This window comes from Acomys minous (genome assembly GCF_964271855.1).
Source record: "Acomys minous genome assembly, chromosome: 15".
Classification (NCBI taxonomy): Eukaryota; Metazoa; Chordata; class Mammalia; order Rodentia; family Muridae; genus Acomys; species Acomys minous.
This window is the reverse complement of record NC_140497.1, coordinates 102,227,741-102,241,135: the sequence shown is the minus strand read 5'-3', so window position 1 is coordinate 102,241,135 and position 13,395 is coordinate 102,227,741. Positions and strand designations below refer to the sequence as shown.

At 53.8% G+C, this 13,395-nt stretch overlaps 1 protein-coding gene across 7 annotated transcripts in view; it reads right to left on the bottom strand.

Annotated features, from left to right (window-relative positions):
* Window positions 1–1,041: 1,041 nt before the first annotated feature.
* GATAD2A (GATA zinc finger domain containing 2A) overlaps window positions 1,042–13,395 on the bottom strand; it is a 92,000-nt gene continuing 79,646 nt past the window's right edge. For 5 of the 7 annotated variants that reach the window (XM_084759058.1, XM_084759055.1, XM_084759059.1 and 2 more), the window contains 10 exons: window positions 11,019–11,151; window positions 10,783–10,914; window positions 10,501–10,590; window positions 9,614–9,745; window positions 9,328–9,495; window positions 7,629–7,908; window positions 5,483–5,784; window positions 4,716–4,790; window positions 4,229–4,421; window positions 1,042–2,376 (listed from right to left, as the gene is read on the bottom strand). In XM_084759058.1, coding sequence (XP_084615184.1) covers window positions 2,246–2,376; window positions 4,229–4,421; window positions 4,716–4,790; window positions 5,483–5,784; window positions 7,629–7,908; window positions 9,328–9,495; window positions 9,614–9,745; window positions 10,501–10,590; window positions 10,783–10,914; window positions 11,019–11,151 — 1,636 coding nt within the window. In that variant the 3' untranslated portion in view covers window positions 1,042–2,245. The remainder of the gene's footprint in view (window positions 2,377–4,228; window positions 4,422–4,715; window positions 4,791–5,482; window positions 5,785–7,628; window positions 7,909–9,327; window positions 9,496–9,613; window positions 9,746–10,500; window positions 10,591–10,782; window positions 10,915–11,018; window positions 11,152–13,395) is intronic. The other 2 variants (XM_084759053.1, XM_084759054.1) reach the window with 2 other exon arrangements.

Genomic DNA, 13,395 nt, shown 5'->3' with positions numbered 1-13,395 from the left:
AAATGGAGTTCCATGTGGCCTCGCTGACCACAGCCGTTGATAAGTTTGATTGCCTTTTGGAAATCAATGGAGTAAGTAGGGACCATCACCTCCATCTTCACCTCCCGAGCCATGCCAACCACATTTAACATTTTTTAAGAGTTCTAAGCCAGCTGTAGAAGTGCAAGCCATTAATCCCAGCACTCAGGAGACAGAGGCCGGTGGATCTCTAAGAGTCCCAAGGAGCCCAAGACCCAGCTCATTGGGATACAGACAACGCCAGCGTTAGCAGGGGTGGCGGCTCTGGACTTTGTGGTTGACACCGTACCCTAATACCTGATCCTCCTGGCCCAGGAGTTGTACTCAGTAAGAGGACCCGCTGCTCAGGCCAGTGTAATGCAAAGAACAGGCAGTGCTTTCAAGTAAACTAAGGCACCTCACACTCTGGCCCTCCTTATGAAGCTTCACCACAGCACATCCTCAGGACCCTGCCCCTTACGATGTACACATTATGGGGTCCACAAGGCCTAGCTGTCACGATGGGGAGGAGTCACCAGACTTACAAGTCTGGAGGGGTAGGGAGGTCAGAAATGCCCCAGGACAATAGAACCCTCTGGTCAGACCCTGTCAACTGGGTGGTCTTCCAGATCCAGGTGACATGGTCTGATTAGTGACTGCATAGGACTGAGGACTTCTGGCCAAGAGGCCACCTAGTGATGCTGCCCCAAAGAGCCAGAAGACTTGGGCCCATGTCACTGAAGAGAGGCCCAGCTACTCAGAAGGGTGGGTAAAAGGAACTGACCTGCCAGGCACAAAAATACTCGAAGAGTAAGAAATGCTTGCATATATTTATATATATATTTTTTGGTGTAAAAACAAGCCCCCCCCCTAAAAATAAAAATAAAAAGTCAATTTCTGTTAACTCCCCCAAATCCATCCCTGGAAGTAACACACTCAAAAGCATCGAGCAACTTGGGTCTTACACAAAAGGTTTTTTCCAAAACTTGGAACTCCTACATGTCCAAACGATTCCTAAAGATGGAGAACTTCCACACTCGTGAGCACGGGGTTAAATGAGCCTTTATTAGAAGGAGGCAGGGGCGTGTCTGCAGAGGGCGGTGCCTGCAGAACAAAGGTTTAAATTAAAGTCCCTAACTGTGTTGTGTCACGGGAAGCCAGGGGTGGATTGGGAAGCAACAGCAACCAATCATTGCAGACATGCAGCAGGCCGCCCTGTGCACGCCACCGTGCAGGACACGCACACAGCTGCTTCTGCCTTTCACCACGGAACCAATTGTTAAAGAGTGGGGGGAGGAGGGAACAAAACAAAGCTAAAGTAGACCGGGCCTTACGGCATCACGGCATCCCTGTGGACTGAGTGGGAAGTAAACCCTGTTGACCCCCGACCAAAGAGTTCTGGCGGGGCCCCAACTGGTGCCTCTTGGCAGGCATGGGCATCTTAAGATTGTGTCCATCAAAATGAAGAGAAAAAGGAAATAAATTTTTAATAAAATAAACCACCAAAATAACCCAGCAGCCTCCCTGCCAGCAGCCATCTGGGCCATCCAGCATGGCGGGGCCCAGCACCCCTCTGGAGCCTCTAGAGGGCTGGCGGAGTCTGAGCTGCGATTCATTCTGCCAAGTGTGGAAGCCAGGGGCTGCAGCAAGCAGCAACAAACACGACTACAGACAGGGTGGCACCTGCCATCCCTGGGTGCTGACACTCAGAGCACCCTCTGGGGCTATGTGGGCCTGCCAGACTGCACTGTGCACAACAGGAACCCTGGGTCTACACAGTTCACTTTTAATTCCATCATCATCGTGAGGTGATTAAAAAACAAAAACAAAAACAAACCCAAACTTCAACCTATAGATGGCCATGAAGAGGCAGACTGGGGAGCTAAGATGGGAAAAGCCAAAAGAAAACAAAACCCCGGCTCAGCTTCGGGAGCCCCCCGTGCCAGCATGGCCGGGCATGTCACAGTGTCCAGGGTGAGCTCCCACCCATGCAGGCCAGGCAGAGCTGGCCCCAAGGTCCAAGTTTCTGCTGGTGTCGGGCAAACTAAAGGCAAAAAGGAAGGAGAAGGCCCACGGGGAAGGTCCCTGGTTCTGATCCTGGGCACAATGGTGGAGAAGTCTCCTGGCCACAGCAAGGCATCAGCCAAGGCCTGAGCTGTCTCAGCAACTTGCTAGGAGGGCAGTCTGTGTCCTAGACCAGAGGCCGTGGGAGCGCAGCGGGCCTGTCCTCGGCTGGGCCGGGCTCCCACTATTTCCATGTGGCTGACTGGGGGATGGAGCGTGGAGGGATCATGTCCAGGAGGTATTCTCGCTGACGGTCCACAGCCGAGGAGGTCTTGTGCACTGCCAAGCTTGGGCTGACGAAGGCAAGGGTCCCACCTGTAACCGAGGACAGTGATGGGCAGTGGTGATGGGCAGGCAAGGCTGACCAAGCCAGGACCACAGAACCTCCACAATGCTGAGGTGATAAACCTCCAGGGCTAAGAGATAAGTGAAGTCAAACAAGGGCTTCTGTGTCATACAGTGGAGCCTCATGGAATAGTGTGACTGTGGAAGCTCTCCCTTATATATGTAGGACAGAGAAACATTTTTTGTGTTGATCCCAAGTGTGGGATGGGGTACAGACTTGTGAGAAAGTGGGATATTTTTCCACTTAGAAGTTGAACCACTTCGTGGGGGAGCTTGGATGTTGCCAGTTGAAAGACTCTGAGAGGAGACGCAGGCATGCACGCACACACGTACACAGGCACACAGGCACGCACGCCTAAAACAGAAGGCTTTAGAGAGGACTTGGGATTGTTTGAGCTGTTCATCAACACTTTGAGAGACATTCCTAGAGAGAACTGTTCCAGGGAAGATTCAAGGCTTTGGGCTCTAGCAGCAACCTTGGCTGAATTGCAGGTTTGCTGAGGTCCTGCTGACTACACCAGGATTTTCCTCAGAACTGATATCCTTAAGGTTTCATTACTGTATTCTTTAATCTCCTTTTCCTATTGTTTGGGTTAGTTGGGTTGTAAGTGAGGTACGCTCTGTTAGTGAGTTCATAATAAAGTATAATTGTTAAGAAAATTGAGCCTACATATATATGACAGCACACAAACAAGAGGTGAAGGCAAATACATATGTGTTGGCCAGGCTGGCCTATTAGACCCACCTGCCTCTGCCTCCAAAAGTCTAGGATTACAGGCATGTGCCCCCAGCAATGGAGCCCAGGGCCTCACACCCACAAGCAATGCTCAATCACTGTCGCCTCCTCTCTCTAGTCACACAGCAATCCCTACATTTCCCAGGCTTGTCTCTTGGGCTAAAGTGGTCCCTGTGCCCCAGCTTCCCAGGTAGCAGGGACAACAGGTGATCAGTGTCACTGTGTCTGCTCTATTGATAGACTAAGGTGTGTGCCATCAGAGCTAGCTCACCAGGCGTAATTTTTGTTTTTCTTTTTGTGTGTGTGTATGTGTGGGGGGGGGGGTGGGGGTGGGGGGTTTCAAGACTGGGTTTCTCTGGAACTCACTCTGTAGACCTGTCTCTGCCTCCTTAGTGCTGAGATTAAAGGCATGCGCCACCTACATGAGGTAATTTCATGCAAGCCCACAAGTTCCTGGCTCTGTGCCTTGAATAGACCCCTGTGCACCACCCCTGCTCCACTGCCTGCCAAAGCTTCCCTGGCTCTTCACTTTCACTGGCACACACCCATTTCTCCAGCTGTTTTTCCTACAGGATGCAAGGAATGCTGAGATCAGCAGAGTCCGCCAGGAGGCACTAGGGCTGGGCTGAGAGGCCATGAAGAGATCTACCTAGCGATGCCCTGTTAACATCAGCACGGCTCACCCCCCTCTGGCTTCATGGTCCTGCTCTGCTCCAGGTAGAGAGATGAGACAGAGGCTGGCGTCACTAACCGCTAGGGCAGGCAGCACAGCAGCAGGCAAGGGCTGAGGTGGGTGGGACTAGAGAAGGTGAAACAGGACAATGGGAGGCCGAAGCCAAGCCCTTCTCTAGAGGCAAGGTGTCATTTGCCCCAGGAGGGATGGGAGGAAGAGGCTGTGCTCACAGGAAGCTTTGGCGTGTAGGCCTCTGTGCTACTTTTGATAACGTCCTTGTTAAAGAGTCAGGAGGAGTCTGTTGGGGAATGATGCGAGTTTCTGTGCCCTAGAGCAGCCCGTGCCACACTACATGTCACGAACAAGGAGAGGCAGCCCAGCAGCAACGGGTCCCCACAGAGGCAGAGGCGTACCTGTGCTCAGGGGTGTCTTTTTCCAGTTGGAGGCGGAGCCCTTGCTGGTGCCCACGGCTCTCTCGGAATGTCTGCCAGTCCTGTTTACCAGGGCCGTAGCGGAGGCTGCATTCTGCAGTTTGGGTGTCTGACTGAAGGTGTGCAGAACACCACGAGGCGTTGTGGCCGAGCCCCGGGACAGCTGGCTGGAAGCCTACAGAAGCAAGAGAACCAGGCTTATGGCAGGCAGGGGTGGCCAGTTACGTGGAGTGGCCTCTCCTTGTCTGGCTGACCTCTTCCCACCCACTTGGTTCCTTAGAGTCCAAAGTCAAAAGAGCCATGTGAGTTACACTAGGGGATGGAGAAAGAGGGAGCGGAGGAGATAGGAGGGGCAGGCTTGAGAGAAGGAGCAAGAGGAGAGCACTCCTGAGAGTGTGAGAGCACGAGCACACCAAGAGCGGGCTGCGGTCGTGTCTGCGGTCGGGCGAGGCCCTGGCCGGGTTCTGACCTGTAGCACGGCCCCGTTACTCCAGTCACGGGCCTCTCCTGAGCGGAACGCCAACTTACGTCGGGGCTTTATCACCTACATGAATGGGATTGAAAGGTATGTCAGCAAGGTCCGTGACACTAATCCAAACTGGCTGAGGGTGCCCTATTGGACAGGCCTGGCCATGATGGCAGTGCCAACACCCGCTGGCTCCAGACACTGCAGGAGATTGTGGGGGAAAATGGTTTTGGTGAGGTACAATGTGTGAGCAGACAGAAACCACAAAAAGGACCAGCACACCGGGCATGGTGATGCACACCTTAATCCCAGCACTCAGAAGGCAGAGGCAGGTGGGGCTCTGAGTTTGCAGCCAGCCTGGTCTACATGGTGAGTTCCAGGACAACATGGGGAGACGCTGTCTCAAAAAAGAAAACGGGGAGAGGGGAGGGGAAAAAAAAAAGACAGGTGGGTGCAGGTTCAGGTCCACACGGTGTTGGGGCAAGGAGGCTCTGGAGAGCGGGCCTCACACCCACTCCTCTCCTCCAGCTAGCCTAGGCGCTCCTGCTGAAGCCCAGCTAGGCTCTCGGCAGTCATTTTAGACAGAGCTCTTGCCAGTGCACTGGGAGCGAGAGCTACAAAATCTAAAGAAACTGCAAATTAGTGTTTTCTCTGCCAAATGCCAACATTAAGTGCAATTTAGCCTGCAGTTAAGCACCAGGAAGGTGGGTGGAAGGGGACGCCTCCGGAACACCCTGCCATCTAGGAACGGCAAGGACGTCAGCTCTCACCTGCTTTAGCGTGGGGTGAGGAGCTGCAGGCTCAGCCTTGATGGTGGCAGCGCCCACGCCCTGCTGCAGCAGCCGCTGTTCCATCTCCTGCTCCTGCTGCAGAGCCTTCACAAAGGCGGCCTTCAGGCGGCTGGTGTGCTCCACCTTGAGCGCCTTCTTTTGGTTGGATGTCATGCAGTTCTCACACATGACAGCCCCACCCTTCTCTCGCCAGCGGCATGTGAAGTCCGTCTTGCACTGCACACACATGTAGGGCTCCCGGGATAACACGGCAGCAGCTGCACTGGCAGAGATCCTGCCCGCTGCAATAGGAGAAGTGACTTAGTCAAAGTAACCTCAATGACTGTGGGCAGTGGCCTGGTGGGCACCTCCCACAGGCCCATGGAAGCCACAGTGGACCCCTTTAGACAGGCTAGGGCTACACACTGCTGATACCAACCCTTCAAAGACCCTTGACACAGGCCTAGCTTGGCCTCACTATGGCAAGCATCCTAACTGACAGATGTGCCAAAGATGTCAGTTACTCCGCAAGGGCCAGCCTTGTGGGCAAATGGGTCTTCATTCTCTTCTTGGGGATCTGCTACCCAAACCCTGAGGATACCAAGACAGGAGACGAGCAAGTTCCTCACTGTGTGGCTGCCGTAGAGTGAGGTCTGGGCCCCACGAGGAGCCCGGCTGCACTCGGGAACAGCTGCATTACTGAGTGACAGGCATGCTGGGTCTCACTGCAGGCCACAGCATGGATGGGGCAGAATGAGAAACTTTGCAGACTCAACTCCGAGGAGGCACCAGAGCTAAGAGACAGTAGCGGCACTAGCTGTGCACAGCCCTGACCCCATCTTACCTCTGCAACATCAATACTGAGGGCATGGACCTGATTGGACTGACCTCAGTAACAGCAGAGGGAGCCTGACTGCAATGACAGGTCAGGGCTGACTGTTCGTACTCCACAGTGCACTTGTATGCACTTAGCTCCCGGCATAAGTGGGTACCTCTCCCCACAATGATATCCCAGTATAGAATGCCAGCACCCAGGCTTCCCAGCAATGCACACTGGTCTCTTCAGGGAACCCAAGACGTGTAGGTTTCTAATCCCAGGCCACAGAGAGATTTGTTTAGTCACGGTGCTTGGTGCCTATCTTTAGTGCAAGTCTGTGCTCAGAGTGCTGAGCAAAGTTACTGAGGGGGGCTGGAGAGATGACTCAGCGGTTAAGAGCACTGCCTGCTCTTCCAGAGGTCCTGAGTATACATGATGGCTCACAACCATCTATAATGAGATCTGGTTCCTTCTTCTGGCCTACAGGTGTATATGCAGGCAAAACATTGTATACATAATAAATAAATAAATAAATCTTTTTTTAAAAAAAAAAGTTACTGAGGGACTGTGCAGTGTGGGCCACCAGTGCTGCTAGGTGTAGCCCCAACTCAAGTGTGCAGGGAACGGGATTCCTAGATCCAGGGAGGCAATGGGCACAGCTCTGCCCCCCACACCTGTGTGAGAAGAGGGAGCACTGAAGTCATGTCCACCTCCATTTTTTGCTCCTGGTATCTGACAGAGCCAGTCAGGGCAGGAGGAGAGGCTGGCCACCACTAACCTGCCCGCCAGCTCACCACCAGGATGGATCATAGGTCCTTGGCCATCTGCACACCCGTTCCTGTCTAGTGCTGCTGGGGGCAGGGGGAATGCATAGGTGTCCTACCCGTACCATCCCCAGTGACAGTAAAGAAACAAACTTAGAGCCTGGCACAGTGGCCCGAGTAATCCCAGCACTCGGGAGGCAGAGGCAGGCAGATCTCTGTGAGTTCGAGGCCAGCTTGGTCTACAAAGTAAGTTTGAGGCCAGCCAAGGCTGTAGAGAGAAACCTTGTCTCAAAAATAAACAAACAATAACCCTCCCAACCCCCGCCCCCCAAAGACAAACCTAGCCAGGTAAAGGTGTTCCTATCCATCCTCAGGGACTGAGAAAACTAGAGGCTTTGAAAAATCCTGCCTTCATATAAGTAACCCACATTCTTGTAAGAGTCAGCCTCCTGCAGATACTCCACACCTAACTAGCCCCCCACACCAGGGACTGGCTTCACAGAAGAGCTGGTGGCAACATGGCTGCCTGAGATGCGCAGCTGTAGGATGTGACTCGCACACTCACCTTGAGTCTCCAGCAGGTTCTGCACCACCTCCTCCAGGCCGACCAGGTAGATGAACTCGTTGTTGGCAGCACTGGGCAGGAAGTTCATCTCTGGAGCAGGGGGCTTGGGTGGGGGGATCTCCAGCAGCGTCTTCTCCAGCTGCTTGCGCAGGGCTAGCTTGGCAGCAGCCTGCCGACTAGCTGGAGACTCGGCAGACGCAACCACAGAGGCCACACTGCTGGGGGTGGAGTTGGCCTGAGCAGAGGCAGCTGTTGTCCCCTTCAGCGAGGCGGCAGCAGGCTGTGGAAGACAACCAGGTGAGGCTCCAAACACTACTGAAGCAGGCGCCAAGCAAGATGCACACTGGAGTCCTCACAAGAGGAAAATGTGAGCGGGTATGGGCCCCACTCCTGTAGCCCCAGCTCTAAGAAGCAAGGGAGGCAGATCTGAAGCACGGGCTAGACAGTGAGACCCTGCTTCAAAACAAAAGCAACACAAAATCCAGAAAGTAAACCTGAGCAGCCTACTCCCACCTAAACCCTCAGCTGCAGGGACACTGAAATAAAGCTAAGCCCAAGACATGGCCGAGGCCACTCAGGCTCTGTGCCTATCAAGACCAAGCTGCAGTGCGGTCCATAGCCAGAGTGTTGTTTCTGGATTAGTCCTAAGTGTGCACAGGCCCACAGGGAAATGCAGCTACTGCTTGGCCCTGGACACTCCCAACTTCATGTCTCCTTTAGGGTGCTCTCTACCAGGCCCATCACTGTATTCACAAAGCACAGGATGGCCATGTCAGTGCCTGGGTTCCTGGGTGCTGTGGGGTGTTGTCAATGATCTCTAGAAGATGGAGAGAGGACGGTGCGTGCTGATTTCCCTGGGTAAGCTACCCAAGGCCCACAAACACTACTCTGGGGCTCTGGATGCTCAGGCCTCCAGCCTGTGACTGGCCGGGGCCCTGACTCCATCACTCCCAGACCTCCCTGGAGGCATAGTGGAGGTGGAACATGGGTTAGTGTGAGCTGCGCCCACTCTCCAGGTCTTTTGTTTTAGCTGGGACACACACCCTTCCAAAGAGGCGGCAGAGATGGCCATTGTCTGTGCACTGGAATGGGACTTTAAGGACCCTTTGTCAGAGATGTCCAGAGTCCAGCCCTGTCTTGTCTGAGGAGGGCGGGCCGTGACAAATAAGAAAGAACTCAGCTTGTCAGCAAAAGAACTGCAGACTGGGTAATTTCATCTGTCAGACAAAACTCTTAACTCTAGCCCTTGTCCTCCCATCCTGCTACCCAGGGGTGGAGACAGACCCTCCCCACCCCAGAGACTGCACAGAGGTGGAGGGGCACATAGCTAAGAATAGCCCACTGTGCTGCTGGGGAATCTGTCCTCCCAGGCTGCCCTGAGGAATAAGTCAGCAGGAGCTGGGGGAGGGGCTGCAGCAGTGGCTTAGAAGGCTCTGGTCACCCTCTAGTGGCCTCTCCATTCTTTCCCTCAGTTGGTCCTCAAAGTGTGCTGTCTCTTCTTACATGCCTGCATCCCTGAGCAGCCCCCACCTTCTAACTGCTAATGGCCAATCTGCCGGTAAGATCTTCACACACCTAGAATTCCAGCCCACTCCTCAGGGGGCCCAAGGTCTCAGCAGCCCAGCACAGTAGATACAATGGCATTGTGAGACCTACCCGGACCCCCCACCCCAACCTCCCGCCTAGGCTCTGGCCTCACCTGAGGGATATTGACGAGCAGACTGGTGTTGGGGACATTGGCAACACGGATGAGTCCCTGCTGGATAATCCTCTGTCCCTGAATCTGCATGCTGGGCACTGAGGCACGAGGGGCCAGGAGGAGGGGAGGTGGCCCCGTGGAGGAATGCTGTCTGATGTTGTGAATCTGCTGGGGGGTAGGGGACAAGGAATGCCACTGAGACCAACCACCTCTGGCAGGGCACAGGAGGAGCGGGCCCGACTCTGGCTCTGCCCACCCCCCACATGCTGCACACCCCCTGACTCACCTGGGCCCCCCTGACAAGTGGCGGCATGACTACTTGAGAGCTGGCCTGTGGTCCCAGCTTGGCAGACACCTGCTGCCCACCTCGGACCAGAGGCGGCGGGATGATGCTGCCGGGAATTCGGGTGGAGGAGGTCTGTCAAAGACACAGGGGCCTGGGTTCATGTGTGCTCTTCTTTTCTCTTAGGATTCCCTCTGCCGTTACATTCCAGTGCTGGGATGACAGGCTTGCGCCAACAGCCTAGCAGTCTACGTTGTACCTGGGATGGAACTCAGGGCTTTCTTTGATTTTGGTTTTGATTTGATTTTTGGTTTTCAGAGACAGGGTTGGTTTCTCTGTAACGGCTGTCCTGGAACTCACTCTGTAGACCAGGCTGGCTTCAAACTGACAGAGATCCATCTGCCTCTGCCTCCCAAGAGTTGGGATTAAAGGTGTGTGCCACCACTCAGGGCATTGAAGTCAGAGCCCTAGGTTGGTTTTTTGTTTTAAGGTAACATATTAAAAACCCCAAGATTAGCTAAGATTCCTAATTTGTTGTACACATGAGGCTATCAGGAGCCATGGGAACCCAGAGAAAGGCATTACTAGGGTATGACGGAGCCTGCGGGCAGAGGCCTGAGCTGAGCTACGTCCATCTGGAGGGCACCTGTCGTATTCTAGCTGTTCTACTTTCAACCTCACTGGATCATCACCACTGCACACAGTCTGTGACATCAACAGTAGCCTAGTGCAGTTTGGGGTACACTCCACACTTCGGTTCTTTAATCTGTGGAGGCCCCATGCCAGCTTACAAGGAAGGAATGGGCAGCTTTTGCTTCTAGGGGACTGAAGACCAGGGCCGCTCAGGAGCCTGACGTAAGCAGTGCTGGGCAACAGAAGGATACACTAACCTGAAGTGATGTCTTGCCAGGAGGAATGTTCTGGGTACCCCGCACGAGTGGGGGAGGGGTGGTCACGGTGCTCCCTGAGGAAGCTGCAGGCTACAAGAGAGCAGGATCTATTAGCAGGAGCTGGTGTGTGGATGGTCTGGCACCACCACCACTACCCTAAAATCACTTCCTGGAGCCTCATGAAGCCCAGGCACTGTGGGTTGGGCCTCTGCCCTGGGCCAGCCTCCCTAGTCCTGAGATCTGCAGATTCTGACGAGGCTTTGAGGCAGGCAGCACATGTACCTTCTGTGCCGTGGCTTCCTTTTGTATCTGACTCTGCCGCAACTTTTTCAACAGGACCAGCTTTGCTTCCTCCAGTCTCAGCTCCTCCTTCAGCTGCTTGATCATCCGCTCTCGCTCTTCTGGGCTGCTTTTCTACGAGAGCAAGGGCACAGAATTGGGGAAAGCCTCAGCATAGGTTCTGCAAGGGGCAGGTGGCCGGGCTCCCAGGCACGGGTGTTGGCCCCTCAAAGGCTCACCAGGAGCGCCTCAGTGCTGGTATCTTTCAAGGCCGCTGTGGTCAGCCCATTCACCCTTGGGCTTGATGGCTGCTCACTGTCGGAGAGCACGATCACATCAGGCGAGGGAGGCCTCTTCTCGGACTTCATGTCACTGTCAGAGCAAGGCCACAGGTGGTTAGCAGAGCAGAGCACCAGGAAAGGCCAATCTTCCCCATGTGCCCCACCATCCCCAGCTGGCGCATGGATGCTTCGAAAAGTGCTGCTCTGCTCTGGAGCCTGTCCTGGGTAAACACACTGAGCCTCAGACCTCAGCCTGCTAGCCCAGCTCCCGAGTGCTGGGCAGGTACTCAGGGATGTGAGCACTCCAAAGCCAAGGGCTCCTACCTGCTTACCCTGGGACTCAACCAATGGGAAGCCCACCCTCTCTTAAGCCGGTCCCACATAGCCCCTGATGTCCAATAGCTCAACGGCATGCTGTTAGCCTCTCCTCTACTTCACAAGGGGACCTGGGTCCATCTGCTGGGCCACCCTACCCACAACACACATGGCAAGTGGCTGTGGTGGCTTGGCCCTTCACCTCGCTGACTTCATGCTCAGGCCTGAAGAGCATGATGGCTCTGTCCTGAGGACACCAATATTGCCCGCCCTACCTGCCACACTCTGCCCTCTGCCCCTAGCCCTGATTACTCCTCAAAGTTTCAGAGAAAACTACCATGCAATAGTCACCACTGCCACCACATGCTGTGTGTGTAGGAAGTTCACTCTCCCTGTAAGTAAGTAGCCAAACTCGGCTCCCAGGAGCTCAGTTGTAGCAGGAGTGGTACGCACTGTTACCAGAGTTTCACAACACCAAGCATTCTTTCCACCCTGGCTAAAGGCTAAAAGAGCATCCCAACATTAGACTTCCATCTTTGTGAAGTGTGTTAGAGGGCATATACATTTGTTGCTTCTAAGTCCTCAGGACCAAGTGTGCTCTGTTGCTGTAACACAGGGGTAGGTAGCAAGTTCTAGAAGGTGCTGCCCACAGAGGACAGGCTGCAGACTGCCCCTGGGTGTATACTCCAGTCCCCTGCTGAGGACCCAATCATTTTTGGAAAAGCAGCTCAAGACATGTTCACTAGGTGGCGCTGTGACACAGGAGACAAACGATAGTTAACTGAAGTCACACTGCAGATCTACTCCTCTGGACTGTGCTAGAGCAAAGTGAGGTGAGTCACTGGGTAAAGAGCCTCTGGGTCCCCACCACCACTTCCTGCAAGTTATATTCTCAAGAAGGGTATGTACAGGGGACAGATGTTGGCTCTGGAGCCTCTGTCTCTGGCCGCCTGGCTCCCACTCAGAGATACACGGCAGCTATAGATAAACACTGGTCATAGCCTCATCTAGTGCAGTGGCTGCCAGACTGTCAGATCAGGGCTCAGGACGGAAGTCTGAAGGCTCAAGGCTGTGGTCTAGAGAGCTTGGGGGTTCTTGAATGTCAAACTTTTAGCAGTCCAGAAACCAATCCTTTAAAAGGGACCATGGACTGGGTGTGGTGGCGCACGCCTTTAATCCCAGCACTCAAGAGGCAGAGGCAGGTGGATCACTATGAGTTCGAGACCAGCCTGGTCTACAAAGCGAGTCTAGGACAGCCAAGGCCACACAGAGAAACCCTGTCTCAAAAAACAGAACAAAGAAACAAACAAAAAAAGGGACCCTGGAGCCAGGGTGGTGGTGGCTTGTGCCTTTAATCCTAGTACTCGGGAGGCAGAGGTGGACCGCTGTGAGTTCGAGGTCAACCTGGTCTACAAAGAGAGTCTAGGACAGCCAAGGCTACACAGAGAAACCCTGTCTCGAAAAACCAAAAATAAATAAATAAATAAAGGACCCTGGAGAGATGGCTCAGTGGTTAAGCCACAGGGTCAACTCTTTGCACCCACATGGCAGCTTACAACTATAACTCAAGTTCCAGGAGATCAGAGACATCCTTACACAGACACATACACAGGCAAAACACCAATGCACATACAAATAAACAAACCTATCACTTGGGAGGCAGAACCAGGCAGATCGATGTGAGTTCCAGACCAGCCTGGTCTACAAAATGAGTCCAGGACAGCCAAAGCTACACAGAGAAACCCTGTCTCGAAAACAAACAACAACAAAATAAATAAAATAAACAAATAATTAAAAAAAATTAAAAGCGATCCTGGGCAGCTCCTTTGAGTCTCTTCAAACACTCCATGCCTCTACTTGATGATGGTCCCGTGGGCCCCACACTGCCAGAGATCAGCTTTCAAGGTGACCCAGCAGCTCCAATTCCAGGCCCACTGGCTGTGCACACCATCAACTACACACTGCATCAGAGGCCCTGCCCAGAGCTGTGGCTGTGGTACTGGCCCAGGAGGGTACCCGA